Source organism: Thalassophryne amazonica, chromosome 12, assembly GCF_902500255.1.
Source record: "Thalassophryne amazonica chromosome 12, fThaAma1.1, whole genome shotgun sequence".
NCBI classification, from domain to species: domain Eukaryota; kingdom Metazoa; phylum Chordata; class Actinopteri; order Batrachoidiformes; family Batrachoididae; genus Thalassophryne; species Thalassophryne amazonica.
In genome coordinates, this window is record NC_047114.1 from 42,856,219 (window position 1) to 42,879,224 (window position 23,006).

The following is a 23,006-nucleotide window of genomic DNA, read 5'->3' on the forward strand; positions in this document are numbered from 1 at the left end:
CCAGCGCCATCACAGTCCTGTTTTTGTCTTGCCGTGTACTGAACTTTGCTCTGTTACCTCGACCTTGCCTTTTGCCTCATCCCAGATGTCGGTGTTTGCTCGTGCCTCTGACCCCTGCTTGTTTTTGACTGCGCCTCAGCCTGATCCTGTTGGTACCTCTGCCACGCTGACTGACCAAATGTGTGCCGAACCTTTGCCTGAAATAAAGACGTTTTCTCTTTCACCTAAGTCAAGTCTGGGAGTCTGTATTGCGGGTCCAGCCGCCCGGTTGACGGGCTCTTGCCCGTCCTGACAAACACAAAATATCAAGTTTTGGGCTTAGTCCTGCCTGGTGTCATGTTTTGCCCTCCAGTCTTAATCCACTTCCTCTCTTTATCTTTCTGTCTGGTTCTGATTGTTGATGTTCTGTAGAGATGAACTCAAAGATCTAAAACGTTTTCCACATACACAATATCACCATTTCCCTCAAATATTGTTCACAAACCAGTCTAAATCTGTGATAGTGAGCACTTCTCCTTTGCTGAGAAATCCACCACCTCACAGGTGTGCCATATCAAGATGCTGATTAGACACCATGATTAGTGCACAGGTGTGCCTTAGACTGCCCACAATAAAAGACCACTCTGAAAGGTGCAGTTTTGTTTTATTGGGGGGGATACCAGTCAGTATCTGGTGTGACCACCATTTGCCTCATGCAGTGCAACACATCTCCTTCGCATAGAGTTGATCAGGTTGTCAATTGTGGCCTGTGGAAAGTTGGTCCACTCTTCAATGGCTGTGCGAAGTTGCTGGATACTGGCAGGAACTGGTACACGCTGTCGTATACGCCGGTCCAGAGCATCCCAAACATGCTCAATGGGTGACATGTCCGGTGAGTATGCCGGCCATGCAAGAACTGGGACATTTTCAGCTTCCAAGAATTGTGTACAGATCCTTGCAACATGGGGCCATGCATTATCCTGCTGCAACATGAGGTGATGTTCTTGGATGTATGGCACAACAATGGGCCTCAGGATCTCATCACGGTATCTCTGTGCATTCAAAATGCCATCAATAAAATGCACCTGTGTTCTTCATCCATAACAGACGCCTGCCCATACCATAACCCCACTGCCACCATGGGCCACTCGATCCACAACACTGACATCAGAAAACCGCTCACCCACACGACGCCACACACGCTGTCTGCCATCTGCCCTGAACAGTGTGAACTGGGATCTGTGAAGAGAACACCTCTCCAATGTGCCAAACGCCAGCGAATGTGATCATTTGCCCACTCAAGTCGGTTACGACGACGAACTGGAGTCAGGTCGAGTCCCCGATGAGGACGACGAGCATGCAGATGAGCTTCCCTGAGATGGTTTCTGACAGTTTGTGCAGAAATTCTTTGGTTATGCAAACCGATTGTTTCAGCAGCTGTCCGAGTGGCTGGTCTCAGACGATCTTGGAGGTGAACATGCTGGATGTGGAGGTCCTGGGCTGGTGTGGTTACACATGGTCTGCGGTTGTGAGGCTGGTTGGATGTACTGCCAAATTCTCTGAAACGCCTTTGGAGACGGCTTATGGTAGAGAAATGAACATTCAATACACGAGCAACAGCTCTGGTTGACATTTCTGCTGTCAGCATGCCAGTTGCACGCTCCCTCAAATCTTGCAACATCTGTGGCATTGTGCTGTGTGATAAAACTGCACCTTTCAGAGTGGCCTTTTATTGTGGGCAGTCTAAGGCACACCTGTGCACTAATCATGGTGTCTAATCAGCATCTTGATATGGCACACCTGTGAGGTGGGATGGATTATCTCAGCAAAGGAGAAGTGCTCACTATCACAGATTTAGACTGGTTTGTGAACAATATTTGAGGGAAATGGTGATTGTGTATGTGGAAAACGTTTTAGATCTTTGAGTTCATCTCATACAAAATGGGAGCAAAACCAAAAGTGTTGCATATATATATACCGTATTTCCGGACTATAAGTCGCACTGGAGTATAAGTTGCACCAGCCACTATATCCATTATAAAGAAAAAAACCATAAATAAGTTGCACTGGACTATAAGTCGCATGGACATACAGTGTTGACAACCCTTCCCCGGCCGCACGTTGTTCGAGCACCCGTGTGCGGACTCGTTCCTCTAGCTGTGGCCATCTAGCTTTTAGCCTGTGATTAGCTTTTTTTGTTTTTTCATGGTGGTTAGAGTAACCTCCGCTTTCCTCCAGTCCCTCACACGTTTCTCACTCACTCCAAACTCTCTCTCTGCTGCTCGATTACCATTTTTGGATGCATATTTCACCAGTCGCAACTTGTAATCTGCAGAGTATCATTTTCTTTTTGGTGGCATTTTTTCGGGCCTTCTCCGTTGTCTTGTTACGTTATCAGTAATGTTGAAATTTTTATTTTTCTATGGTAGTCAGAAGTCAGGAACAGTCACACAAGCCTTGAGCGCCCTCTCGTGAGCTGCATTTTACCTACGGATATGTTTGTATTTTGCGGACCACATTGCGAGCCGAACCATAACCCGCACCATTGCTGAACGGTTCTTTTCTAACATATTACCCGCTGTGGACCATAGTACACACCAGGTGTCAGCTGCCGATGTTCGTGCAGCACCTACCTGCGCAGCTCATGACCTCCACGTGGTGTCGACGCCAGCTCCTTCCAAGTGCAGACGCTAATCCTCCGCCGTTGCTCACCCAGTGCTCCCATGCAGCTCTCAGCGTCAACTTAAACACTCTGCTCACACTGATATCCAAGGGTTGAAGCTGTTTTGTTAGCCCTTCCGGAATTACAGCAAGCACCGTGTTCGTCTGCTTCACACGCTGTTTCACAATCACTGTCTGGGTGAAGTGAGGAATACGCATCCAATGTTCTGTTCTCTGATTGGTTATCGTGACCAGCGTGACCTATAGGGCGGCCGCCATAATACAGTGCCCATGATGCATTGCATTTCTGTTTCCGGTGGCCATTTTAAAACATAGAGCGACTCTGTCACGTAAAATTGTTTTACTACGGTAAATTAATTGAGAATCTACTGGGATACTTTTTATTTATAAGTCGCTCTGGAGTATAGGTTGCACCCCTGGCCAAAACATGTAAAAACATGCGACTTATAGTCCAAAAAATACGGTATATATATATATATATATATATATATATATATATATATCATTTTTTTATATAGCGCCAAATCACAACAAACAGTTGCCCCAAGGTGCTTTATTGTAAGGCAAGGCCATACAATAATTATGTAAAACCCCAACGGTCAAAACGACCCCCTGTGAGCAAGCACTTGGCTACAGTGGGAAGGAAAAACTCCCTTTTAACAGGAAGAAACCTCCAGCAGAACCAGGCTCAGGGAGGGGCAGTCCTCTGCTGGGACTGGTTGGGGCTGAGGGAGAAAACCAGGAAAAAGACATGCTGTGGAGGGGAGCAGAGATCGATCACTAATGATTAAATGCAGAGTGGTGCATACAGAGCAAAAAGAGAAAGAAACAGTGCATCATGGGAATCCTCCAGCAGTCTAAGTCTATAGCAGCATAACTAAGGGATGGTTCAGGGTCACCTGATCCAGCCCTAACTATAAGCTTTAGCAAAAAGGAAAGTTTTAAGCCTAATCTTAAAAGTAGAGAGGGTGTCTGTCTCCCTGATCTGAATTGCGAGCTGGTTCCACAGGACAGGAGCCTGAAAGCTGAAGGCTCTGCCTCCCATTCTACTCTTACAAACCCTAGGAACTACAAGTAAGCCTGCAGGCTGAGAGCGAAGCGCTCTATTGGGGTGATATGGTACTACGAGGTCCCTAAGATAAGATGGGACTGATTATTCAAAACCCTTATAAGTAAGAAGAAGAAATTTTAAATTTCTATTCTAGAATTAAAGGAAGCCAAGAAGAGAGGCCAATATGGGTGAGATATGCTCTCTCCTTCTAGTCCCCGTTAGTACTCTAGCTGCAGCATTTTGAATTAACTGAAGGCTTTTCAGGGAACTTTTAGGACAACCTGATAATAATGAATTACAGTAGTCCAGCCTAGAGGAAATAAATGCATGAATTAGTTTTTTCAGCATCCACTCTGAGACAAGACCTTTCTAATTTTAGAGATATTGCGTAAATGCAAAAAAGCAGTCCTACATATTTGTTTAATATGCACTTTGAATGACATATCCTGATCAAAATGACTCCAAGATTTCTCACAGTATTACTAGAGGTCAGGGTAATGCCATCCAGAGTAAGGATCTGGTTAGACACCATGTTTCTAAGATTTGTGGGGCCAAGTACAATAACTTCAGTTTTATCTGAGTTTAAAAGCAGGAAATTAGAGGTCATCCATGTCTTTATGTCTATAAGACAATCCTGCAGTTTAGCTAATTGGTGTGTGTCCTCTGGCTTCATGGATAGATAAAGCTGGGTATCATCTGCGTAACAATGAAATTTAAGCAATACCGTCTAATAATACTGCCTAAGGGAAGCATGTATAAAGTGAATAAATTGGTCCTAGCACAGAACCTGTGGAACTCCATAATTAACCTTAGTCTGTGAAGAAGATTCCCCATTTTACATGAACAAATTGTAATCTATTAGACAAATATGATTCAAACCACCGCAGCGCAGTGCCACACACACACACACATATATCTATATTGTGTGTACTTAAAACCCACTCGCTTACACCATAATCATAAAAGACACTGTTAATCAAAATGTTGCTCTTCAGTTTCTGATTTACATTCTGACAACTTAACAGCACCTCATCTGTGACTGTAACATCTATGATTTATGTTTAAAGGTGGATTCCTGAGTCTGCAAGGTGGTTGTTTGGACAGGGCAGAACCCAAGAAGCCTGTACGTAATACGGAAAGTTGCAGCAATAAATAAAATGAAAATTCCAGAGAATTTGCCAGAGCAGGTAAGTAAGCAACAAAATTCGGAGCTGTGTTGATATGACAAAATAAATAAATAAATAAATAAATCAGTGAAGAGCGCTATTAAGAGACTTCAGACCTGTTAACTTTCCAACAGGCGTTCTTGTGTTGTGGGTTGTGAATAGGAAACCAAAGAGAAAACTAAGGGCCCTCCCTCACTGGGCTGTGACAGGGGCTATTGAGCAGGAAATAGCTTGTTTCTGCATGAGGTTTGGTGGGTCCTTCGCTTTACTAGCAGGGTGTTGTCAGTTAGCTGGATTTTGAATTTTTCAAAGTTGCTGAGGCGACAAGGATCTTTTCAGTTTGCTCCCAAAGCCATCACTGCTGTTGTGCGATCCTGTGAATGTATTCACTGGCCACAATTGCAGGACATCAGGACTTCTGGACTTATGCATGCATTTCAAATTTTTTTTTTAGGCGCACAACTCTGCAAGAGTGGAGCACAGCACTGTGTCGCTTTAAATCGTTTTTTATCTGGAGCACTTGCTGTGCCCCCCCCCCCCCCCCCTCGCTCTCTCTGTCTCCCTTCCTCTGTATGCATTCATTAAATGATACACTGCTCAGTTCTACCTCCAACAGCGCACATGCCTTTAAACCGGGAAATCTTTCTGATAAATGCCATGCTGTGGAAATGTGACATCATATGTCCATCAGAGCCACAACACAGGAGGACGGAGGAGGATGTATCTGACAAATCAAGATGCAGATCCACCTCTGATCTGCTGTGGATTCCCTGAGTGAACAAACAAGGGAACAACAAAATGTTACTGGCAAATAAGTGAAATCAAATGACACACACACCTCTGAAGTGCTGCTGGAAATCACTGCTGTTCAAAAGGGATAAGGCTGTTCAAGCACATGAATGATTGTTGTGTGCGGATGTCGGAGTCGGGGACAAATGGATCATATTAGCATGGATTATATACTGGACTTAAGATAGGACAGTAGATCCAGCAGGGCTATCATTCTGCAAGTCCTGAGTGGGCTGTGGGCTTTATTATTGTAGGACTAGTACAACCCCAATTCCAATGAAGTTGGGACGTTGTGTAAAATGTAAATAAAAACAGAATACGATTTGCAAATCCTCTTCAACCTATATTCAATTGAATACACCACAAAGACAAGATATTTAATGTTATTTTATTTAATGATATTTAATGTGATTTAATGTTATGTTATTTAATGTGCAAATATTTGTTCATTTTGAAATGGATGCCTGCAACACATTTCAAAAAGCTGGGGCAGTGGTATGTTTACCACTATGTTACGTCACCTTCCTTCTTACAACACTCAATAAGCATTTGAGAACTGAGGACACTAATTGTTGAAGCTTTGTAGATGGAATTCTTTCCCATTCTTGCTTGATGTATGACTTCAGTTGTTCAACAGTCCGGGGTCTCCATTGTCGTATTTTGTGCTTCACAATGCGCCACACATTTTCAATGGGCGACAGGTCTGGACTGCAGGCAGGCCATTCTACTACCTGCACTCTTTTACAACGAAGCCACGCTGTTGTAACAGGTGCAGAATGTGGCTTGGCATTGTCTTTCTGAAATAAGCAGGGACGTCCCTGTCGTTGCTTGGATGGCAGCATGTGTTGCTCCAAAACCTGGATGCACCTTTCAGCATTGATGGTGCCATGACAGATGTGTAAGTTGCCCATGCCATGGACACTAACACACCCCCATACCATCACAGATGCTGGCTTTTGAACTTTGTGCTGGTAACAATCTGGATGGTGTCCTTCCTCTTTGTCCGGAGGACACGATGTCCATGATTTCCAAAAACAATTTGAAATGTGGACTCATCAGACCACAGCACACTTTTCCACTTTGCATCTGTCCATTTCAAATGAGCTCGGGCCCAGAGAAGGCGGCAGCGTTTCTGGATGTTGTTGATGTATGGCTTTCGCTTTGCATGGTAGCGTTGTAACTTGCACTTGTAGATGTAGCGACGAACTGTGTTAACTGACAATGGTTTTCTGAAGTGTTCCTGAGCCCAGATTCTTTACACAATGATGTCGGTTTTTAATGCAGTGCCGCCTGAGGGATCAAAGTTCACGGGCATTCAATGTTGATTTTTGGCCTTATCGCTTACATGTAGAAAGTTTTCCAGATTCTCTGAATGTTCTGATTATATTATGGACTGTAGATGATGGAATCCCTAAATTCCTTGCAATTGAACGTTGAGAAACATTGTTCTTAAACTCTTGGACTATTTTTTTCACGCAGTTGTTCACAAAGTGGTGATTCTCACCCCATCTTTGCTTGTGAATGGCTGAGCCTTTTGAGGATGCCCCTTTTATACCCAATTATGACACTCACCTGTTTGCAATTAGGTGTTCTTTGAGCATTCATCAACTTCCCCAGTCTTTTGTTGCCCTGTCCCAGCTTTTTTTTAAATGTGTTGCAGGCATCCATTTCAAAATGAGCAAATATTTGCACAAAAACAAAAACGTCCATCAGTTTGAACAATAAATATCTTGTCTTTGTGGTGTATTCAATTGAGTTGAAGAGGATCTGTAAATCATTGTATTCTGTTTTTATTTACATTCCACACAACATCCCAACTTCATTGGAATTGGGGTTGTAGTTAATCTGGTTGTTATGGTAACTTACATGCTACTGGAACTACATAGGCACGCTCTTTTTTTTTGGTAAAAGTGAAGGCATGTCGTGTGTTGCTTGCTGACTTTGTTGTGGACTCAAGAAGTTGTCTGTACCGGAGATAGAGCATCCACAGAACTGTACCCCTGCCGTCCGTCAGTAAAAGAAGATAAACGTAATTTTCCTCATCACGAGTCATCCATCTCCTGCACATAGCTAGACATCTACACAGCCTCTTCTTTGTAGGCCGAAGCTAACAATTGGTGTCGGAAGTGGGAAATTCGGTCGGAGATTCTTACCGGGAGAAAGGGCCTTGTCACGTCAGATGAGTGGCTTCAGCAGGATGAAGGTAACATTGGAGAAAGGAGAAGATAAAGGACAGAAAAAAAAAGTAATTGCTGACACATGCTTGCAGCAGAAACAGTGAAAAGGAGTGGCAACCTGCCAAGTGAGTGGGTGTTGCACTGTAAAAAATAACACGTCTACTGAACTATTAAAAGACTGAATAAATAAAATTTAAAGCATTAAAGCATAAGACTAATGACTACAAGTTGAGTAAAGCATGTGAAAGTAAATGGCTGCACTATGAAACAAAATAAGCTGCACTGTAATCAAAACACAAATAAATAAATAAAAAAAGGGAGAGAGGTGAAAAAATGGATGAGACTGAGGAATTGCTGGGATCTGCAGCAGCGCCCGCTGATCCACCAGAAATGCTGAGGACATTATTGGAGCATCAGACTCAGCAGTTTCAACAATTTCTTGCACCAGTTCTACAGCATGTGATGGCAGAGCCAAGGAGAGAAAACTACAGTTTTGAGTCAGCAAAATCAGCATGCAGGTGCTATTAATCCTTCGTCAACATTCTGAGGGATGCAGGAGCAACCCAACAGTCAGGCTGATATGCCGTTTGCAGCAGAATTGGAGGTAATTTGACAGAGGTCTCACAGTGCAGGCACCCCTAACACCGCTTCCTTACAAGACCCAGCTGTGTGGCACAGGGATGAAGAATGTTCCAACGTCCTACCCCAGCACGCATGCCTCTACCTGATGGATATGTCCTGTATGGCAGCACTGGAGATCGACAGGATATGAGGCGACCATAACTGCATGAAACTGCCAATGTCATGATGGCAAAAAAGACTTGGCTTCATTGTGCTTTGATCACCAGGCACACAAATATGGATGGACTGGTGCAGAGAGAGTTGACAGACTCCATGAATGCCTTGTTGAGTTGCTGTTTGTTATGTCTGCTCTTTGCCAGAACACATCCATGAGGACTATACTCTTAAAGAACAGCTCACACAACGGTTTGCAGTGAAAGAGCCTCCTACAACTGTCCCTAGGAAGCTGAAAGAGCTACGTCAGACCAAGGAGTCACCAGCAGAGTTTGCTGAGGAAGTGCGATGCCTTGTGAACCTGGCTTATCCTGGCACTGACTGTTGCATGCAAAATAAGCATTCTCAATTTAGTCCATATTGACTACTAGCATGTTGCCTGTGGGGATCCACAGGCTCTCGATTGGGTAGTGTTTATAAAATAGGTAGCTGACATTTTTCTGACAAGTTTCTGTAATGAGTTGGAATGGCGTATGAGTCCAGAATGTTTTTAGAACCTTAGACCTCAACAGTTTTTAGAAGAATTCAACCCTTTTGCTTCTTGTTAATTTACTATCTTAATGTATTTAGAAATTGTTCTTGTTATCATATACACACGCTATTATTATTATTATTATTATTATTAATTATTATTATTATTATTTTATTTTATTGTTACTTTTATTTTCTCATTTGATTTTTAAATGGACCACAATGGAAATGTGTTTTCGCTTTCTTGTGTCATCCATGTATTTTTTTTTTTTACTATATTTACAATTATATTATGGACTTACATTAAACTTACTAAATAAAATCATGCACACAAGCATGCTTTTAATATATAGATGATTTACTGCCCTCTGGATTGATGTGTGAGTCCAGAATGTAATTATCAATGTCCATTGTTCAGTGTTGTTAGCTAATGTCCGTAGTTTTTCCAAAAATATTAGTCCTGTCAACATTCTGTTTTGGCGGTGTTCATCCTTGACCCAAAATACATAAGCATACCAAAGAGCAAATGTCAGCTCTCCCCAGTTTGTCCGTGATTGAAGTTATAAACATGCATGCATACACGCATACATGCATACACGTAGACAGATGCCACTTCTCTTTTAATATATTGTGGCAAGCTGTGAGGAAGAACAAAAACTGAGCCAGAGGTTTTTATCTTTTTTTTTTTTTACACACCCACAAACAGAGACAGCGGCAGAAAACATCAAACGCACTACACTTCTCATTCATGGTAACGGCAACATGACAATTAACTAAACTGAATTACCAATTGAATGACAAAAACACAAATCAATAATACTAACAACATTGTTAAGCTAACACGATCCACAATAACAACTTTTAAAACCCCAAAATCCCATGGTGCATTGCAGCACAACATCCATTGTTCACTGTTGTTAGCTAATTGTTATGTGTCGGACGCAGCCCGGAGAACCGACCAGCGTTTGAAGGACCCAGTATGAAATAAGCAGAGCACAGTACAAAGGATAACTGAATTTAATACATAACAGTGACGTGATAAAAAACACAACAAAAGAGTGCGCGGTCTGGCGTGGTGGTGACACGGTGTGCTCCTAGCAGCACAAACGGTCCGGAGCCAGAAACTGTTCGGACCCAAGGACCCCGCCGACACCCCCCAGGTGGCCGCGACAAACCGAGTCTGTGAAAGAAGAAATCATTATGTGAGTCCACACTCAACACACAGAGAGACCGCTCAAAGGTGTACAAACAGCAAACACTTCCTGGCTTAATTGCAAATCAGCTTCCCACCCTGCAGGCATGGAACACCCTGTTCACAAAACTCCACTGCAGTGGAAGCTGATTAAACGACTAACATACAGCTCAATATAATAAGGTGTGAGGGACACCACATTTACTGACTGTATAAAAGTTAGTCACAAAACCTAACGTACCTCAGGAAGTGTGCTGACGAGCGTGAGACCTCACCCCCTCCTCTTTCACAGACCATGCATCAAACCTGGACGTTCTCTGCATCCACTGATGGGAGATGGCTCTAGAGACGACGATCTCACCCGTCTGGTCACAAGGTCGGGTCTCTGGCAGATACACACTGTGTACTCCAGACTTAAATGCTACCATGTTCCAATCCATGTAGATGCACCACAGCTGTGAGTCCTGAACGAGCTGCACCTGATCAGCCTCAGGTGATCAGGGTGAGGTCCTGGTAACTCAGCCACACAGCCACTCAGTCCCAAATGCGCACCACCTGGAAGGAAAACCAAGAGACAGAAACAGAAGACAAACAAAAGCCAGCCAGGCACGCCAGCCACAACAGGACCCCACCCTCACGGGAAGCCTCCCGGCGACCACACAAACCTGGCCCAGGAGAAACACCCCCCTCCAGGGACCATGGCTGGAAACCGTATCTGCATTCATCTTCCAACAGAACGGTTGACGTCTTCTCCTCTGGCTGCATCTTTGCCTTTGTTTCTGTCAGTCTATTAGCACAGGTGTGGCCAGGAGTTCGTAAACCTGTGCGGTCAGCCTTTGTCCAACCATGTTTATAATCTGATTAGTCATAAAACAAAAAAGACAAACACAAACAACCAAACCATACCCCCCCCCCCCCCCCCCCCCCCAGAGGACCGTCCCATCAAACCCCGGGAAGAGGAGAAAAGAAAAACAACCCAAACTGAAGCTAACAAATAAAAACACTAACACCCCCCCCGGACGACATGTAGGGACCAACACCCCCCAGAGGACATCCCTCCAGCTCCAGGAGTAATAACCACAGCCGAGGTCCCTCTGGGATCCAAAGTCACCCACGGGGACTCCCAGCGCCTCCCAGAGGACCGTTCCATCAACCCCAGGAGACGCCTCCCCTCATGACCAATGGACCCAGCCCCGGCTGTCTATGGCTAGATGGACCCACAGCCCTTTCCCCCTCAGAGGACACCACAGTCAGACCCTGAGGGCGGAAACCGGGGGGAAAAACAAAAGGAAAGAAAAAAAAACATACAAACAAAACAACCCCAACCCCACCCCCTTGGCGCAGTGGAAACTGGAAGAACGTCCAGCGTCACCAACCGTGACTATACCCCAGAAGCCAACCGGGAGGAGTGGAACAGCGGTTATGGCAGACGGCACAAAACGGCGCCACTCCTCCGACTTCCAAACCAGCCACCAGCTGCGGGCATATTCCACTGCCCCAAACCTCAGCCACGCCGATGGCAGACGGCTCAAAGGCGTGCTGAAGCCGGAGGTGGAACAGGGAATCACCAAACCCCCCCCCCCCCCCCAGGTGCAGAGGTTACCTGGGAAACGCCCAGCATAACCAAACTGCACCACTCCAGCAATGCCGACACATACGGCTCACTCAGCTGGAGCCAGAGGAGAAGAGAGGGCATAACAAAAACAACAAAAAAAAAAGAAAAAAGAAAAATCAACCCAATAACCCCCCCATCACCCCCCAGGGGACGTCCCATCAAACCCCGGGAGATGAAACTAAAAGAAATAAAAGGAAAGACTAACAGACTAACATAAATTTGCTTGGGTCTTCGTTTTTGTTCCAAACAGGCTGCAGGGTCACAACCCCAGACACTAATAGTGGGAAAAAAAAAAAAAATCCCACACAAAAACCAACTCAAAAAACACCCACAAGAAATGAACCAACACAAAACTAATCAAACAAATCGAACACACCTGTTCCAACTTAAGAGCTTAATGGTAATGTGACTCAGTCACCACAAGAGGGAGCCAGAGTGCTAAAATGAAAAAACCCCCTTTGGTGACAGAGAAAACAAACTCGAGCTGCTTTTCTGTGCGCAGCTGTGTGCAACACACAACCAAAAATGTGATTCAACTAAATAACACCGGAGCTGACACAACAGACGCAGTAGCTATCATTACCCGGGGAAACGGGGCTACGACTATAACACAGGAAGCACCGCGACCCATGCCACAGAGCTCCGCCGTGCGCGTTCACCCATTACAGACCCACTCCTGCAGCCGTCGCCAGTCACACTCCACCACGACCCACGGATAAGGCACACACAGGAACACGGCTGCATGAGCGCTCAAATCAGTATTCAGTAATGGGTTCTCCAACGCGCACCATCCGGGCGGAGAGCACCCGCAACTGATCCGGATAACTTCTGAACGTCTGCTGCCGCCTTCCCGGCGCGTTACCGTCTCTGCTACCGCTGGGTCCGTGATGTTTGGCCAGAGACTACTGTTATGTGTCGGACGCAGCCCGGAGAACCGACCAGCGTTTGAAGGACCCAGTATGAAATAAGCAGAGCATGGTACAAAGGATAACTGAATTTAATACATAACAGTGACGTGATAAAAAACACAACAAAAGAGTGCGCGGTCTGGCGTGGTGGTGACACGGTGCGCTCCTAGCAGCACAAACGGTCCGGAGCCAGAAACTGTTCGGACCCAAGGACCCCGCCGACACCCCCCAGGTGGCCGCGACAAACCGAGTCTGTGAAAGAAGAAATCATTATGTGAGTCCACACTCAACACACAGAGAGACCGCTCAAAGGTGTACAAACAGCAAACACTTCCTGGCTTAATTGCAAATCAGCTTCCCACCCTGCAGGCATGGAACACCCTGTTCACAAAACTCCACTGCAGTGGAAGCTGATTAAACGACTAACATACAGCTCAATATAATAAGGTGTGAGGGACACCACATTTACTGACTGTATAAAAGTTAGTCACAAAACCTAACGTACCTCAGGAAGTGTACTGACGAGCGTGAGACCTCACCCCCTCCTCTTTCACAGACCATGCATCAAACCTGGACGTTCTCTGCATCCACTGATGGGAGATGGCTCTAGAGACGACGATCTCACCCGTCTGGTCACAAGGTCGGGTCTCTGGCAAATACACACTGTGTACTCCAGACTTAAATGCTACCATGTTCCAATCCATGTAGATGCACCACAGCTGTGAGTCCTGAACGAGCTGCACCTGATCAGCCTCAGGTGATCAGGGTGAGGTCCTGGTAACTCAGCCACACAGCCACTCAGCCCCAAATGCGCACCACCTGGAAGGAAAACCAAGAGACAGAAACAGAAGACAAACAAAAGCCAGCCAGGCACGCCAGCCACAACACTAATGTTGATAATTTCTCCAAAAACATTAGTCCTATCAACTTGCCATTTTCGCAGCGTTCATCCTTGACCCAAAATACATAATCATACCAAACAGCAAACGTCAGCTCTCCCCAGTTTCTCCATGATTGAAGCCGCATGCACGCACGCACGCACATCGAGGCCACTTGGCTTTTATAATATAGATGGTTGTTTAAAGAAAATAAAAACTACAAGAGTGAAATGCTTTGTTTGCATTTTTGGCTGGTGATGTTCAAAATACAGTTTGACACAAGCTTTTCTCAGAAGAAGCATTAAATTAATCACCAAGTTTAGGTATGTAATTGATTCCCACTGTTAAACTGAGGAGACTCTTTGGAGTCCTTTGGAGGAGTTCTTTGGTGTACTATGAAAACCTACCTCAATCAGATGAAGACAAAACGATTAGGAATGGTCTTGTATATAGTAACATATTTTCCCATCAGGTCGCTGAAAAACAGAATATCCAGACAGGAGGAGTCAAAGCATTATTTGCCTCAGTGGTGCTGGCAAAAAATTTCTTCAATCTGTCTTTTGCATGGTTAGTTAAGTAGCCTGCACATTTTGTTATGTAGGTTTTTTCCCATCTTTTGCCTAATTTTGTAACGCATTTGTGGCTTAAAGGTTTTCATTAAATTTAGCTTACTTCTGCCTCGTCCTGAATGTGGGCAAGTTTGGTCTCAGCATCTTCTTGGTGCAGCTCCTGTTTGGAGTCTGTGAGATACCAGCACATCTCATCTGTATTTGGATTCTGGAAGTGGTGGGGAGGAAACTATCCCTGATATCGACCCTCCTGGCTGGTAGTGCTGCTTGCTTCTTAACCCTGGCCTTTTCTCAAGGTGCTTTCACTGTCTTCCACATTCTGTGCATGAAAATAAACATTACACATAACATTCAGTAATCTAATGTTTTTGCACTTGAATGTCATTTCCAGATAATGCCGTTGCCCTAACAGTCCTTGCAACCATCGGAAAGTTCTTTTTCAGCTGGTCTGGCTCGGTCTGTATGGTCTATGCTCAGGAGTTGTTTCCTACTTCTGTTAGGTACAAATATATCATACATACGGTCATTATGAATGCTGTATTTGTATGATACAGTTGACACCATGTTCTGCACTTTCAGGCAAACGGCAGTTGGTTTGGCATCCACCATGTTTAGACTAGGAGGGCTGGTTGCACCATTGCTCAACATGTTGGCCAGATATCACTGGTCCATTCCCATCACTATATTTAGCAGCCTCACATTAGTCTGTGCAGGCCTGAGCATCCTGCTTCCTGAGACCAGGAGGATGGAACTCCCTGATTCAAGTGAAGAGACTGAAAGCAACAAGTAAGATCACTGAGCATCATCAAGGAAATATCAACACAGATGAGAACATATGTCAGTAATGAATTTAGGATAGAATATCATGGTTATAAGATTTACTAGCAATGGGGAAAACAAGTTGTTATATTACAAGGTGTGGTACTATTCAACGCTTAAACTGTGAATTTAATATATTTACGTAATAATCATGTAACCAGATTTTCCAAAGTATAAGTCATACCTGTCAAAAAAATGCCTCTCTATGAAGAAAAAAAAAAAAATTGTCAGTCAAACCGACATATCACTTTTTTTTTCTGCATGTGGAACTGACTAACAAAATGTTTTCCCCAGGGGCAAGCTTTAACAGTGGACAGGAACTTGGCAGCAGATGTGCACACCACAGATTGTGTTGTTAATTAATATCAGGACATTTACATAAAAATAAATAAATAAATAATGCGCAAACAATGTTGTGTCATGAACAAAAAATGTGCATTGGACAACATACTAGATATTATTTGATGGAAAAAAAGGAATCAATAGATGGACACAGATGGAGACACGGACATTGAATTTTTGAAGGAATCCTTCAGCCTGTGGTATGGACCAAAGCGAAGTTTTGAAATCCAAAAATAAGCAACATGGACAGGTAAATGTGCAGTGGACAACATATTGGATGTTATTTGCTGGCCTACAGCATTGGAACACTTTTGCAGCACAAACTCTCCAGTAAAATCTTGAGTAAGTTTAATCATTTTTATCAACTTATTATTTGGGATTTCTGTGCATTGCTGCAGTGCACTTGTATTGTGGCATTTGTTGTTTTATTGTAAGAGTTTATTTTGTTTTATGTTTTGATTCCTGAGAAAGCCCTATATAAATAGTACATAATTTAATTAATGAGTAATTTGTTTTGGATATGTGTCATACTGGATTATAAGTTGCATGACCTCCCAACCTAGTAAAAAAAGTATTCATATTTAAGAAGCTGAAATCAGAGAATTTGGATTTAAAAAAGACTCAAAAATATGAATCAATTATCAAAATTGTTGTTGATTAATTTCAGAGAGGAAAAAATAATTCCAACAAGTAGGTTTGTAGCCTGCTGTGCCTGTGCTTGTAGAGAGTGTACATAGCACAGCTTTGGTCTGTGGCACCACCATTCGTGGCTTTTTTTCAGAGGGGAACAGAGAAGAATTTTCGCTTGAGTCTCCCATATGTTTTCTTGTAGGCTGTTGCTGCAATTACATGTCATCTTTTAAAGAAAATTATTCTCTGTTCCCCTTTACTTTGGAGCTGTATAACAGCTGATGCAAAAGGCAAAAAATCTTCACTACACACAGTTTCTACAATCACAACCACAGAGGTCAATATCTTCTTTACATTTGTCATGGGCATCGTGGTGGATGCCCTGACTAGTCTCCTTGCACAGTCACTCAGTATTAAAGAACAGCACTCAGGTTTTATCATACTATGAAATACTGTTTTTTAATGGTATGCTGTCTGTATTAAAATGACCTATTGTGATTGAAAAGCCCAATTAAGAGTGATGGACCAAAAATGGCAAATGTGGTAGAGCACATTTTTGGATTTTGCATATAACAATGCAATTATGCACGATTAATCGTGGTAATCATGCAATTAATCGCAATTAAAAAATTTTTATCGTTGCCCAGCTCTATAAAAAGTCTTTCTGTTTAACATCATTCTGTGTAAATATCTCATGTTACAACATGGAGATCTGCGGCTTATAGACAGGATGTGGCCTATTTATGTATAATTTGTTTTTTCTTTTTAAAATTGGTGGGTGCAGCTAATATTCAGGTGCGCTCTATAGTCCCGAAATTATGGTATGCCTCTGTACACCACTGGGGTTGAAATGAAACAGATGTGCTTGTAGTGTAGACTTTCAGCTTTAATTCAAAGTGGTTTAAAACAAATTGCATGGACAGCACCTCCATTTTCATCATTCATTACCACTTTTCATTCATGAATACATTTTTCTGTGTTCTTTTAATTACAGAAATATGAGCACCAAGAAGAGCAGCGAGGATTCCAACATGGCACATGTCACCATGAGTTCAACCAAACTGTAGTCAGCAAATATCAATTATCATCTGTTCAGTAGAATAACACCAACTGAATTTGATGGTTTGTGATACTGGAGCTGGACAAATTGGCAAATTGTTCTGATAATTTGTATTTGATTTCATTTTAGTGAGGAAAAACAATCTGTTGTTGATGTTATGTGTTGTGCTGGTGCTTCAAAATGTGTGTTGAGTAAACCAGGAAGAGTTTCCGCGATGAGGCTTGTGTCATTTCAGACTAGTGGTGTCATTGATGACACTGCAAAGCCTCACTGTACCGCATGACTGGTTTGGGAAGTGGTTCAGATCTTGGTGTGAGGTGCATAAACCCCGTAGATTCAAACCAAAATTTGTGGTTGTGAAAGATAAGAGTTTTGATCAGTTTAGAGTAAGACCTTTTGGAAATTTAGGGTGAGTTGAGTTTGGAGTACAGGAGGATAGGATTGCCTAAACCCAAACACAGTTGAAAAAGTTATTGTTTCTTCTTAAAAATGAATAAAATCTCTCCTGTAGTATACATCATTGTGCGAGTTACTTAAGCACATTCACTGTCCTCGGCCTGCTTAAACCGATGCCTTTTTCCAGAAGTGTCACTGCACACACATATAACTCCTCCTGCCATCATTATATGACTCACAAAACAACTACAGTTTATTATACAAGTACGAGAAACAGTATAATTGTGATATACATATGCTGTATTGATATGAGCAAATTATATGGTCATAGGTTTTTTCCATTATTTAAAGTCATTCCCAACAGCCATTAGTGACACAAAATACAATGAATCACAAATTAAATGGATAAGATTACAGCAGCCTGTTCTACACACTTTGGTTATCAGGTGGCATTGTGAGCACATAAAGCCTTGAGAAATTAATCCTTTTGTGAACCAATTTGCAGGAAATCTTCAATGCTTCATGATGCTTCATCTCGCCATCACTTATCCAAACAACAGAGCTGGAGGTTAAAACACAAAAGCAATCACAGTGATGATCAACAGTGTCCAATAAGTGGCAGTCTCAAAAATACACTAGGAAAAATCAGGAGGAATAAGAAGAAGGTCAAAAGGAAACACTCTAGAAAACTGAGGGTGAGGAGAGAGCAAAGAGCAAATATTCAGGCAACACACAAGAGGAACACAGGGGGATAAATACACACTGAAGTAATCATACAAATGGGAGACAGGTGAGGTTAAACACTAACTGGAAACAGCTGTGAAACAGACACAGGAAGAAAGTTAACCAAAACACAATGAAACCGTGGCCACCAAAATAAAATAGGAAGTGCAGGAGAAGGAAAAGTCACAACACAAATAACCAACCATGCACAGGAATGCTCACAAGCAGTGGGCGGAGGCCTAAGACAGGCACAGCCAGGGATCATAATAACACTTCCAAAGTAAGATGCTGGCAAATGTACAAAACACAAAAACACTGTCACAATTTTGGCCGGCTCTGGGCTTCAATCCTCATTTTTCCTCCTTCTTTTACTCACCGTCTGCCCCAGCTGTTTTATTAGCCATTTTTCTTGGGTTTATTGTGTTTTATTTTGCTTTGCTTCTTTGCTACTTTTATACTTTAGCCATTGTCCGGTTTTGTTCAGCCAGTTTGTTTCCATTGTTTACCATTTGTTTATTTTGTCCATCTCATTTGTGTTATCAGTTATGCAGTAGTATCATGTTTTGTTTTCTGTTAATTATTAGTCTGTTTGTTTTGTCATCTGCTTGTATTCTTCAATCATAGTCAGCTCCAGTTCAGTTTTGGCTTAGTCTTTATGTTCCGATTCAGTTCTTATGTAATTTATCTTCTGTTATCTACTGGTTCGCTTTTTGTTCTCATGTTCATGCTTAGTTCTGGTCTTGTTCATTATGGTATTTTATTCTTTTCTTAGTTGCTGTTCATGCTCGATTCTTAGTCCTCTGTTTCTGTTTGATCTCTGTTCTCAGTTTGCCCTCACGCCCATCTGTTTTGGTTCACATCACTGCACCTGCCTCGTATCTTTCACTCACACTCTTGCCACCAGCTCATGTGTCTTTGTCTATTACATCACTCCACTCTGTTTCCCTTCCTTCACTGTCTTGCACAGTGTTTAATCCTCGTATCTTTCACTCACACTCTTGCCACCAGCTCATGTGTCTTTGTCTATTACATCACTCCACTCTGTTTCCCTTCCTTCACTATATTGCACAGTGTTTAATCTTTGTCCACTAGCCACACCCCCTTTCTAGAATCTTCCCTCCACACATGCACCTTGTTACCTAATCAGTCTGCACATGCACTTCGTTTACACCACCTGTTATTTAAGCCTCCACAGGCTCACAGCTCACTGCCAGATTGTTGTCTTTGTACACTTTCCAGCGCCCATCACAGTCCTGTTTTTGTCTTGCCGTGTACTGAACTTTGCTCTGTTACCTCGACCTTGCCTTTTGCCTCATCCCAGATGTCGGTGTTTGCTCGTGCCTCTGACCCCTGCTTGTTTTTGACTGCGCCTCAGCCTGATCCTGTTGGTACCTCTGCCACGCTGACTGACCAAATGTGTGCCGAACCTTTGCCTGAAATAAAGAACATGTTTTCTCTTTCACCTAAGTCAAGTCTGGGAGTCTGTATTGCGGGTCCAGCCGCCCCGGTTGACGGGCTCTTGCCCGTCCTGACAAACACAAAATATCAAGTTTTGGGCTTAGTCCTGCCTGGTGTCATGTTTTGCCCTCCAGTCTTAATCCACTTCCTTCTCTTTATCTTTCTGTCTGGTTCTGATTGTTGATGTTCTGTTTTTTCCACTGTAGTCATTGGTTATACAACCCCAATTCCAATGAAGTTGGGACATTGTGTAAAATGTAAATAAAAACAAAATACAATGATTTGCAAATCCTCTTCAACCTATATTGAATTGAATACTCCACAAAGACAAGATATTTAATGTTCAAACTGATAGATGTTTTTGTGCAAATATTTGCTCATTTTGAAATGGATGCCTGCAACACATGTCAAAAAAGTTGGGACGGGGCAACAAATGTTGAGATCTCCTACTGGAGTTGTTGCCCCTGTGACCTGATCCCAGATAAGTTGTTGATGATGAGTGATGAGCCACTGAATAAGCGAAGTGCACATCTCGGGCCGTGCGGTGCATTATGGGTAGGCTAAAGTTTTCAACTACCAATCCACAAGCTATGATGGCGGAAAGCCCTCGAGGAGTCCTGTGATTTGGATCATTTCAACCGCTGGAAAGTTGACGATTTAAAGCGTTTTTGTAAGCTCCGCGGATTGCCTGTTACAATCAGGACTACGTATGGCAGTGGACAGAAGCGGAAAGAAGAGCTGGCTGTGCTTGCGTGTGCTGCATTGTTACAGAAACTAGTTAGTGCTGACAAAGGAGGAAGAGAGAGCCGCTGTCGAAAATGACCAGTCCTTGTTGATAGTTGGAGACAAACAAATTTCTGACCCCTTGAAGGCAACTGACGGATGGTTAGATGAAGTCCAGAGACTGAAACGGTGGATATTGCAGAATATTTGCTAAGCAGGGATGAGAAATCGCTACTCCGCCGGCTTCGTAATGACTACAATGAAAGTGGGTCTCACATATAACCTCTTTGGTGTCACATTTGTTTTGATAAGTTGACAGAAATATGATATGTGCATGCATGCAGTTTGTTTATAGAACATGTCTATTTTACAATATTACGCGCCATGTCATTCATGGCGCAACATTACAGTCATAAGCCGATGAACGAAAATGGCGTCATCAGCCACATATATTGACAAAATAAATGTGTGCAAGAAACTTACAATTTTAGTCGATCTTTTACGTCCGTCTGGATCTTTCTTTTCTGTGGGGAAATTGTGTAGAATGAATGGAGGTTTACGACATTTCTTCTTCTTTCTGTCTTTGGGTGGAGCTTTGCAATCGTGTGTTTTCAGGCATATAAATTCCGTTTGAGCATTTGAAAACAGCACAATGCACACCTGTCATTATTGTATGCGCCGCTTAAGGCTTAAAGCCTTTGAAACAATCCCTGTAAGCCTTAACATTTACAGTCCGCTAATGCTACTGTATACGAAATTCAATGGGAGCGGTGTGAGTTTGGTAGTTGGTATTTTTGCCCCCGTTTAACCCACGCATGTGGGGATGCATTGTGCACTTTGCTTATAGGAACACAGCCACTGTTCTATATATGAAGAGTTCAGATGTAAAACCCAGTAAGTCCTTTTTTTTCCAAATGGAGAAAAATGCAGTTGAAAATGGAGATTTAAAGGAAACCTTATGTGGAAATGCACAGACTTTCATCAATAACATGAAAACAGTTTGTTCAAATTCTTTCATATTTTGCACACTGATGGTCCCCTTGACAGCCGTCAACTAAAAATGTATGGTTTTGCATCTGAACTCTTCATATGTTTCTGGATTATTCTTGTGTGTCAAGTTCATGTCCAAATTGTGCTTCACATTTTGCCCTCTGTTTTTGACAACAGGCCATTTGGACTGTTGCCTATATTTGGAATTCTCAACTTTATTTGAGACAAATAAACTCATGTGCTATGCCATCTGCTGTGTGGTGCTGTCTGCATTTTTGGTCCATTTAAAACAAAATCCTAACAGGAGGAGAGCCCAGCAATAATTCCAAATAATAGACCTGCCAGCCAAGCACATAGTGAACCAATTGAATGCCACATTACTCCTGGGAATAAAGGCTTTCAAATGGCTTTAAAAGTAAGTCCCTTCAGCTTCTCCCTTGCTTCATTCGATGTTTCCACAGCAGATCTGAGGTGGCTCTGCTTGTTGATTTTGCGTAAGTTTCATGTTGGATGCCACAACTCCACATTACACAGAGAATGGATAGGGGTAGCACTGAACTACCATATTTCCTTGATTTAAAGCCCGGACCTTTATTTTTTCAAACCGTGCTCAGACCCAGTGCCGAAACGAGGCAGGCTGTAATTCAAGCGATTATTAACAAAATACACTATAATATGATGTTAAGTTTCACACACACATTCCTAGGTGTGGCAAGCCAAAGACAACCGCTTTAGATCAGAACCCTCTGCATAGCTGCAAACCCTCTCTGTAACCTGTTGTGCACCTGCTTTAACAATGGAGACCGCAAGGGCTGTGATTTGTAACTTTTACAGCTTCACTCTTGCCTCTCCCATCATATTTTAATAGTTTTTGCAGCACGCAGGCTGATTACATTTTGATCACAAATCAAATACATTTGGCAGAAAAGTCTGCATATATGATCAACTTCATAACACGGAGTCTAAAAACTACAAAGATACTCAAATGACCTGAAATTCATGGAGAGAAATTGCACATACCATAACAATGATTTGGAGGTTGATGATTTTATAAAGAAGTGGAGCTCGTTCAAGGACAGTCTGATCCAGAAACAGCTGCTGTTCCTGCGGTAAATTGCAATAAGATGCCCACCAACATGATGGAGAAAGTTAAAGGGCCTTTAACACCGCAAACTTCATTAGTGTGAAATGACGGCTCCCTTTGCGTCAGAGGCGTCGGACATGTCATACATGGCAAGGAGGGCAGAGATTTCTACATCACACTCTGGCTTTTCCAAAGCCAGAAAAAACAGAACAATCACCTTCTTGGATTCGGATCTGCCAGAACCACAAAAAAAAAAAAAAAAAAAGCTTTTTCAGCGACTTTTCGGAGTGACACTGAGCTGAGGGAGGACTAATCAGATGGTGGGATCGATTGGACCACGACAGTGGAGAGAGCCACACAGAGCAGTCGAGGTTCAGGCCACATTCTGGGGCAGAGAGAGACACCGCAGCAGGGATGATGGAGTAGGCCGACTCAATCCGAAATTCCTCACTTTTGGATATATATTAACACCCAGTTTGAGCAACAGAGCTTAGTTCTGCAAATTTGTC

General features: G+C 43.0%; 1 protein-coding gene across 1 annotated transcript; it reads left to right on the forward strand.

The window, feature by feature from the left end:
• Nucleotides 1–4,848: 4,848 nt before the first annotated feature.
• On the forward strand, nt 4,849–17,211 carry LOC117522691 (solute carrier family 22 member 13-like). Its single transcript, XM_034184149.1, has 6 exons — nt 4,849–4,899; nt 14,176–14,270; nt 14,354–14,568; nt 14,664–14,772; nt 14,852–15,058; nt 17,058–17,211. Exons 1-6 carry the CDS (start codon nt 4,870–4,872, stop codon nt 17,128–17,130), a joined length of 729 nt encoding a protein of 242 aa, XP_034040040.1. The 5' UTR covers nt 4,849–4,869; the 3' UTR covers nt 17,131–17,211.
• The last annotated feature ends 5,795 nt before the right edge of the window (nt 17,212–23,006 follow it).